Source organism: Arachis hypogaea, chromosome 11 (assembly GCF_003086295.3).
Source record: "Arachis hypogaea cultivar Tifrunner chromosome 11, arahy.Tifrunner.gnm2.J5K5, whole genome shotgun sequence".
NCBI classification, from domain to species: domain Eukaryota; kingdom Viridiplantae; phylum Streptophyta; class Magnoliopsida; order Fabales; family Fabaceae; genus Arachis; species Arachis hypogaea.
In genome coordinates this window covers 19,674,089-19,683,976 of record NC_092046.1, presented here as the reverse complement: position 1 = coordinate 19,683,976, position 9,888 = coordinate 19,674,089, and the positions used below count along the sequence as shown (strand labels likewise).

At 35.3% G+C, this 9,888-nt stretch overlaps 1 protein-coding gene across 2 annotated transcripts; it reads left to right on the top strand.

Moving 5' to 3' along the window:
- The first annotated feature begins 1,687 nt into the window (after positions 1-1,687).
- LOC112720500 (small ribosomal subunit protein bS16m/bS16c) lies at positions 1,688-5,772 on the top strand. Of its 2 annotated transcripts, none has more exons than XM_025771467.2 (4): positions 1,688-2,136; positions 3,434-3,593; positions 3,824-3,869; positions 5,211-5,772. In XM_025771467.2, the coding sequence occupies exons 2-4, from the start codon at positions 3,461-3,463 to the stop codon at positions 5,440-5,442; spliced, it is 411 nt and encodes a 136-aa protein (XP_025627252.1). In that variant the 5' UTR covers positions 1,688-2,136; positions 3,434-3,460; the 3' UTR covers positions 5,443-5,772. The 2 variants fall into 2 exon arrangements, with proteins under 2 accessions (XP_025627252.1, XP_072062675.1); XM_072206574.1 differs by having other exon boundaries at positions 1,708-2,136; positions 3,437-3,593.
- The last annotated feature ends 4,116 nt before the right edge of the window (positions 5,773-9,888 follow it).

The following is a 9,888-nucleotide window of genomic DNA, read 5'->3' as shown; positions in this document are numbered from 1 at the left end:
ACTTGTTTGACCCACACAAAGGGAGATCTCAAACAAGATACCTGTTCACATATGGTGGTACAGCTATATCATGGAGGTCCACGAAATAGACGATTGCGGCAACATCCTCTAATCATGCTAAAATACTAGCGATACATGAAGCAAGTCACGAGTGCTTTTGGCTCATGAGTTTGATCCAATATATTCTGTCATCATGTGGACTGATTGATCATAAGATAGCTCCAACTGTCCTGTTTGAAGATAATACAACATGCATTGCTCAACTTAAGGGTGAATACATCAAATGTGATAAAACAAAGCATATTTCTCCCAAATTCTTTTTCACTCATGATCTTCAAAATTAAGGAACAATTGATATCCAACAGATCCGCTCAAGTGATAATCTGGCAGATTTATTTACAAAGTCACTCCCAAAATCCTCCTTTGAAAAATTGGTACATCAGATTGAGATGCGCCAATTTTGAGATATTAAATGATGTCAACAAAAAGGGAAACTATACTCTTTTCCCTTGGTCAGATTTTTTTTTCCATTGGGTTTTTCTTGACAAGGTTTTTAATGAGACAGTCACCATTACGAATGATATTATACTCTTTTTCCTTCACTAAAGTTTTTTTTCATAGAATTTTTCTTTAATAAGATTTTAATGAGGTATAATTCTAAATGGACATCTAAAAGGGAGTGTTGTGATAAGAATGAGATGTGGATGTCCATTTACTATGGGTGGCTCATATTCTCAAGAGAGAAATACATTAAATAAGCATTAAAAAAAGTTGAAAATGTAAATATATTATATGTATATAAATAGAAGGTTAAAGCCTCATAAGACACACACAATCAATAACAAAAATCTTCTCTCTCTTTTATACTGTTAATATTCTCTCTCTTTTATATACGCTATTATATATTGATAATATATATAATTAATTTTTATTATATTGAGATATTAATTGTGCTGAATATTAATACTAAAATCTTCTACTTCTACTTCTTTATTTTATATTTATCATATCTAAATTATTTATTTTACAACAAAACCAACCAGTCATTAAAACTCACTTTGATGAGTGACCAAAAAATCAATTTAATAATCACCCAAGTTTCTAGAAAATCCAATCACAGGACTATACATATTTACAATTTTAATTTTTAAGAGATAAAATCAAGCTCACTTAAGTGCAAATTCGGTTTTTTCGATAGAGTTGGAGAAACTCATGAGTCTATTCACTAGTTTAAGAGTTAATTGAATTTCAGTATTTCGAGCAAAACAATATATTGTTTTGGTCAAGTTTTTCTTTTGGTTTTCTTAAGGGTGTAAACGGTAAAGTATTTTAACTTTTAATTTGTTTTTCAAAATATAACCTAAAAGAAGGAAATAACATGTTGATTCCAAAATTAGTTCTATTTGATAAAATATGCTAAATATAAAGAGATATTGTCTAAAAAAATATACTTAAACGGTTAAACCACAACTTTTCTTTAAGTGAATGACAAAAAATATAAAAAAAAACCTAAAAATCAATTTTTCTCAATATTTTGTATTCAAAATTTAAATAATTTATCAAATATAAAAGTATATTTATAAAATTAAAATAATTATTAAAAATCAAAATATTATTTTTTTATTATTTCTGAAATTATTTTGTCAAAATAAAAGATTAAAGTAACAGTTCAACTGGATAAGGAACAGAACTCGGTTCAACCGACTCGGCCTGGCCCAGTGTGAGTGTGTACGCAAAAATGATACCTGGCCCAGGTAAACTCTCTTCAGACTTGAATGAGTGAAGTGAATACTGAGTTCACTCTTCTCTTCTTCGTGCCCTAGTACGCCTCACCCCAATCTCAACCCCAACCATTTCATCCTTCATCCTCGAGCTTGAGAGCTCACCACCGCCGCACAACCCCGCCTCATCCGTCGAGCTCCTTCGTGCTCCTCTGCGCCGGCCCCTCTACTGGTGTCTCTAGTCTGGACCCTCTCTGTTCTCACTGCCGGCTGCTCAACCGCTCCTGCCAGCTCACTGCCGTCTTCGCTGCACACACGCCACCAGTGTGGTCTTCGCTGCCGGCTTCTCTGCTCAGTCACCACCACCAGCCACTCCTCACCTCTTTTCCCAAAGCTGACGTCTCACTCGTTGCAGGTAACCCACCACTTTCTTGGTTTGTTCTGATTTCTTCTTTCCTAATTTTTAATGCTTGATTTGTTCTTATTCTTAATGATTGATTCGTTCTTGATTTGTTCTGATTATATTTATATGTTAATGCTTTATTGTTCTCTGATTATATGGTTGATTTGTTCTGACTATATTGTTCTGAATCATATGGCTGATTTGTTCGGAAAATGTTGAGGTTTCATCGGGTCTAAGGCCGGTTAGGTTCTATAAAATAGTCCCGGAACATATTTAGGGCTGGGTCTTGGTTAGGAGAAACTTGGTTTCACCCAGCACATGTACACCCCAAGTTATTACTTCAACCCGAAATGCTTAACCCTTCAGTTGTCCTTTTCGTTCCCTTTGCCTCCCCTTTGTTACCTCTGCCTTAACCTTGCACCACCACCGCCACCTTCTCCAGTGAAGGAGGTCATTTGCCACGACTCTGATATTCTGCCACTGTACCTTCTCCGCTCTGCTCTCTCGCTGTTCCGGGCTTTTGGCTCTGCTCTCCGATCCCGTCAACCTGTCACCCTCTCCTGCTCTGCCTCTGCTCTTGACTGTCCCGTACATTGTTCTGAATCTCTATTCCCTTAAATTTTGTTTTTTATAAGAGAAAAGCCGTTTTTGGCTAGTACTTTTAGCCATCAGTCCAATTTCTTTAGTCTAGCAATCTAACAACATACTTTTAGTCCACATTTTTAAGCATTGCTGGCTAAACTGCTGGCCAAAAACAATAAATTTTACTTGTCCTCTAGCATTTCTCTTTTTATAATGCTAATTGTTAGTTTGATATATGTGTTGCTTAATTGTTCTGATATTGGAATTGGACATTGAATTATTGATTGTTTATATATTAGTTTAAAATTATTCTTATTTTGACTAATTATTTAGAATGTGACAATGTGTATTGCTGAATTTGTCTATAAAGGTGTTAGAGTAATGTATACATGATTCTGAATATGTTATTGAGTTTTGTCTTTGAATATGTGCTGCTGCTGCTGCTGGTCAGACATTTCAGGGTTTATTAGTATTTTGTTTATTGTTGCAATGTTACTGGTTGAGTTTATTTTGAGTTTAACTCGCGAGTTTGGAAACCTTGGTTGCCTTTATTTAATTCTCTTAACCACTTTGGCCACCCCTTTTTTAAGTGAATCACCTCCCCCCTCCCATGGGTTTGATAGTTTATTGGTTCAGTGCTTAACTTTGAGTTTGTATTGCAAACATGCATTTTTCAATGAAAATCAAGTCTTTATCAACCTTGAGTGTTGCAAATTGGTGTCCGCAGTAGGGAATTGGTAGGAAAGTTCAGAAAATGGTCGTGAGGATTCGGTTATCACGGTTCGGGTGCAAGAACAAGCCATTCTATCGTGTCATGGCTGCTGATAGCAGATCCCCTAGAGATGGCAAGCACCTTGAAGTTCTGGGTTACTATAATCCTTTGCCAGGTATAACCTTTTTCCCTCATTCTCAATTTCGTTTTCTTAATCCCTGCTGCTGAGATGGTAATGCTGTTATTTTTTTTTCAGTGATTTTTCTTTTGAATGATTGAAAGTGGTTTATGTGATATCTATTGAATTGGCAACTAGAAAAAGGATATATAGAGAGAGGCAGTTATGCTTGTGCTCTTAATCTTTTCAATTTTTTTAATAGAAAAACCTGTGTTGCTTGTCTGCAGGCCAAGATAATGAGAAAAGAATGGGTCTCAATTTTGAGAGGGTCAAGTAAGTAGTAATGTTTTTTGGTAATCACTTTTATTTTAATTTAGTAAGTTTTGTTGAATGATGGTTGGGATATTTGTCATAATTTAGTGCTATATATGAAGTCTTAGTTTGATTGCAACATATTTGAGCTACTAAATGATACTTGGTCGTGATTTTATTCACCCCAACCCCACAAGAAAAATCATACCAAAGAGGCAACAGTTGTTCATATTCCTTTCTGTACTTTCCTCGAACTTTAATATTCAGTTAAAAGAGTTCTTGCTGTTAACAACAATAACAACAACAGAGCTTTATAATGCTAATTATGTGGGGTCGATTACATGAATCCAATGATATCATTGCATCATGGATCTCCCTCTATCCAGAACTATCAGACCACCCTCTCGACTGGGTAGTGGGTGCTCTTTGCCTTTTCCAACCACCGAAGGCAATATTTTGCCATTTTTTCAATAATTGGTGCATGTTAACAACTTTCTCCCTTATGTCATTATATAATAGAATCTTTCATTTTATTTATTTTTTGATGTTTTGGAAATTATTTTGCATGTTTTATTTTGACATGGAAGGCCTTTGTAGAGAAGTCTGTTGCAAGGTTGTCAAACTCGCGAGTCTAGATAAACTCGTGGAGCTTATCTAAACTCGACTCGACTCGCGAGTTAACTTATAAACTTGTACGAGTTTACCTGTTATGGATTTTTTTAAAAAAAATACGTATATTTAATCAAATCTAGTCATTTAAAATTAACAATTTCAATATCAAAACACAGAATAAACTAAAATAGTAAATCAAATTATAATTAGTACCTTACATTACACATTCAAATACAACAAATCAACAATTAAATATTCTGAAAAACTATAACTGAAATTCTCCAACATCTTCATCTTCCATGACAAATACTCAAATTACTAAATCAACACTATCAAATTATCAAATTACTAAATCCTAATCCAGTAATCTGTGAAATCAAGTGCAATAAAATTAAAGCAATACAGAGGGATTAGAAAGCTTGTAAAATCTAAATGACTAAATCCTAATCTATAAAAACTTAAATACAGGGGTATGTATTTCCATATGTTTCTGTCATACTAGATTAGAATGGAATTATATAAGTTGGTTACCTTCGATGAAATTGTTCTAGTTTGACGATTTTTAAATTTTAATCATTACTTACATCTTTATGAAGCTGAAGTGGCTTTTTTATCTATCTGCCACTGTTTTACGAACTATTTACCAAATTGCCCGAGTTCTGCAAACAGTGGCAGATAGGTAAAAAAGCCAGCTGAAGAGGTCATAACTTTGTTATTTCTCATAGTATTGATTCCCCGTTATTTCTATAGGTATTGGCTCTCTGTTGGAGCTCAACCATCAGAGCCTGTAGAACGTCTTCTGTTCCGAGCAGGGTTACTGCCTCCGCCACCAATGCTGGCGATGGCACGCAAGGGAGGTCCACGTGATACACGTGCCGTGGATGCTTTAACTGGACGCATCCTGCATCAAGAAAAGTCAGTTGTTGCCAACAACGATGGAGATGATGGAAAACAGGAAACCCCTGAAGCTGAAAACTCCTAAAATTCTGTTTTTAGGATCTAGTTTCCCTTATTTTCTGTCACCATTTTATCCTAGACAAATCTTGGAAATCTATATTTTTAGTTGGTTTCCGATAAACTGAATAGAGAAATAACTGCCATATGGCTGGAGATATCAGGTTCTTATGTGGCTTCCTGGGTTGTAATTAAAAGCAGAGAAGGCAAGACCAATCAAATTTCTAAGCTGATAAATAGTGTAGTACTGTAGTCGAATCCAACTGATTGGTTAGATTGCTTATGTAATGCCCCATATTCTTGTTCTCTAGAATTTATGTATTTTACAATTTGCTTGCATGATAGCAAAATTAGCTCACTTGATTTTGTGGACTGATAGTTGTTTTGTGGACTGGATCCACTAGTTGATTTCCTTGTTTCAGCAGATGAATCTTGAAATATTTCACTGCTGCAAAATACACATGTTGGAACAATACTATTCTATTTTCAATCGAGGTGCGTTTTCATGCTAGGTACTGTTGAAAAATGTTTCGTAGCGTCTTACGGTGGATGTGGATTAATGCGATAGTGTTGACCAAATTTCTATAGAAGTTTGAGATTCACGATGTGTATCGATTTAGTTTGAAGTTTTAATTGCACTATTGTCGTTCTCGAAATTGAGCTCTGGCTACTATGGTGGTCCTTCGACCTTTTCCAGCCAATGGTAAAATGACTTTGTTTTGGTGCCCCAAAAAAAATTGGCCTTTGTAGTCATTGTCAATGCATGTACACTAGAATCTCATGAAATAGCTAGAAAATGCACGAGAAAGGGTGGTGATTCGTGTTTAGAAACGTTTTCTAAAATCAGTCTTTGAACTTATGATAAGTGAAAAATAAACATTCTTAACTTCATATTCGAACAAAACGTTTCCTGATGTGTTAAAATAGATAAAAAATAAAAAAAGTAATGGATAAAAGTATAAAACCAATCATACAACAATATATATGATGATTTGGCCAAAATTTATCTACATCCAAACCATAATAATAGTTGAGATTTTCATTATATCAAATAGTGTTACAAAATAGTGTTTTGAATATCCTTCTCAAACTCCTCCGATTCAAATTCACTTATCTAAGATATTTAGATATTCTTTTATCATTCTTTCTCGGGCTAAATTTTGGTTTAGATTACACACATGAATTTTAGGTATTTTTGCCTCAATTTTTCTCAAAGTAAGATAATGATTACTATTAGATCAAGGTACAAAAAGCATGAGACATTGGGTATCAGATATCTGTATAAAATCTAAAATCCGTTCTCAAGATATTATCTAATGAATAAGAAACTCTCAATAACTAAACTATCTGATTAAATAATTCACTAATTACCAACCAAATTAATTAGTTGATTAATTACATTATATTAAATTGATAATTAATTTTGCTTACGATTAACTTACAAATTATACAACTATATTAGGTGTTGTTCTGGAGGTTAGCTGGAACTAAAGTGATTTGGGTCTAAATGTCAGGTTCAGACTCCTACGAGGGATGGGTCTGACGTTTTCTCCGGCGAGGTGAAGTTGTCTGAGCTCTTTGTAAGTAAAGACAGGGGTGGTACCTGCAAGGGACTCTAATACTTAAGTTAGTAAGGATTTTAGACAGGTTTTAGTAGATTAGTGTTCGAAAAATACCTGAGGTTGTTAGGATATTTAAAGTTATAGGTGGCGAGCCAATAACCACTTTTTGAAGTGGTTCCACCTTTAATGGTGGATAATTGTTCCCTTTTATTAGGAAAGTTATTGAAATCTCCTTTCTAGATTATTAGGAGAGATTGTAGGAGTTGGTTACTTATTTAAATAACTAGGGCTAGGCCCATGTCACCGTGTCCGATCTCTATGAAGTCGGTAGGCCATAGTGTAGATCACCACTCTGGCTTTGTAGTGTCAATTGGGCTTTTAATCATTTCGACCCTGGCTCTTTTAGTGGGTCAGGGTATGAATAGTGCCACTTCTTGAGATCGAGTTTTTATAAGTCAGGCTCAAGCATTTGATTAAGTCGGCCGTGGAGTTCAATTAAGGTCGTTCGAGAAGTTTATTCACACTGACTTCCCAATTTTATCAAGTCGGTTAATCTGACGTGCTTGGCATCTGTAAAAGTCGGGTACTCGACGTGCTTTTGAGCAGTTGTAACGTTTTGTGAAGTTTTATTTTGTAGCTGCTAGAGCGATTTTTTCGAAAAACATGTACCATCATTTAAAGTGGAGTGGCTTTTACTTTTTTACTCCTATCACTATATAAACGTAACTCATTCTCTTCTCCTTTTTCACTTCTTCTTCTTCGAAAAACTTTGTTTCTTCTTTACAAAAATTTGTATTCCTTCCCAAGATATTTATTAACCCTTCCTTCTCATTTCTACTAGTTGTTCTTGCCTTTGCTATTTTCTAGAGTTTGTTGCTCTATTTTTCTCATCATTAAAAGGTTATTTTTTCATCACTTCTTTCTTCTGCTTGCATGCTTTTCATTTTTTATTGGTATATCATGTAGAGGTAGATTCTTTAAATTTTTGAATCTTTGTAAGATTTTGTTGAATGTAATTCCTTGGAGTTGCATAGCTTTTGTATTGTGCTCGTAGGGATTCAAACTTTTTTCTTGAAAAAATACTATAAAGGTGACTTATTCTTGATGGGACCTTGACATCCTTGTTTTGTATAAAATGTTCTTTATGCATTTATTTGTGTTGTGAACCGTGGTCTCTTCTAGTGTATGTTGCCCTCAAATGGTGTCGTTTGTTGATTTTGAGAACGGTGCCATTTGAGAATCATACCCCTTGTGACCATGCATATAGTGTTAGTTGATAATGATGAGTTGTGTATAGTTACACTGTGGTATTGCCCAATCTATGTCTAACATTTATGCTTCTTGTCCTTGTAGACTTTTGAAGATAATACAGCCGACTTGTTTGTGTTTAGTAACTTGGTTACGTTTTTTTTTGTAAGTATACTTTTATGTCTCAGTCTGTAGTATAAATCATGCCTTCTAACATCCTCGCTGACTTAGACTGCATAAACAACACGATCTTGGCTGCCTTGTCTGTAGTAGATAGGGAGATGTTAGAGCAGTTCCAACTTAAACATAGGATATGTAGTAGCCAAGAGGACGAGAAGGATTATGTGCTAGAGGCACCGGACCCTGAAGAGAGGATGTGTTACGCCCGATATAACACGTTGGACGAACACTTCTTATTTGTAACACCCTAACTTTTAGTCCCTTATGAGACTAAATCCCCATTTTGGTCCTTGAGATTCACGCGATTATCCATTTTGGTCCTCGAAATTCAAAATTACCTATACTGGTCCTCCAGATTCAAGTCCCGGCACCAATGTGGTCCCTCGACTCTTTTCGGCAATGACTAGATAAACGGAATGCTGAGATGGCACCCTCCCTGCCACGCTGGATGATGAGTAAATGACATCATTTACCCTTGGCATCCAAACAAGTAAGAAATATTGTCGCTTTGTATATGAAGGGAGAAGAAACGATGGAGACCCAAAATAAAGTATTCTTCTTCTTCTCTACCTCCATTATTCTTCATTTCTGACTTGTTTGGGTGCCAAGGGTAAACGACGTCATTTACTCATCATCCAACGTAGTAGGAAAAGTGCTATATTAGCACTCCGTTTGACTAGTCATCGCCGGAAAGACGAGGGACCATATTGGTGCCCGGACTTGAATATGAAGGACTAGTATAGGTAATTTTGAATTTCGGGGACCAAATTGAATAATCGCGTGAATCTCAGGGACCAAAATGGGTATTTAGTCCCCTAATGATCGTACCAAAAGCTTAGGAGTTACTTCTAAACCTTTTTATTATATACTATCTTTATTTAATATTGAGCCTTCGCGAATACGAACCGAAACTTAATTAAGAAAACGAGAGGGAACTTTATTTTAAATCACTTAATCACAAAAGTGTATATATTCACATAGCATTACATACATGGACTTATTGAAATATCCTCAAATATAAGTCCTACTCCTCTAAAAACCAAAATAATAAACAACGAGGGAAAAATAATTCTAACGACTCAACTCGTGAACATAATCTTCTATGCTCCTGTAGCTTCGCACTAGACCTTCGCACCTGTAGCTGAAAAGGGTGGAAATAGGGGGTAAGAACTGGGGAGTTCTTAGTAGTGTTGGAGTGTATAGTTATGTTCATTTTATTATTTGCTACATAGGAATTCCACAATAGAATATTTACAATCTTCAACAGATGACCAATAGAAACAAACCTCGTAATACAGACAACCTTAACAAACCATAAATACAGAGAAAATCACACGCCAAGAAGCGCGCACACACACACACAATCACAAAAACACATATTACAGAGAAGTATGCACAACAACTCAACAAGTATGATGCATGTCTGTCCTATGACTGATGAGTCTCATCTATCGGTTATATAGCCAACCTGATATGTCCGATAG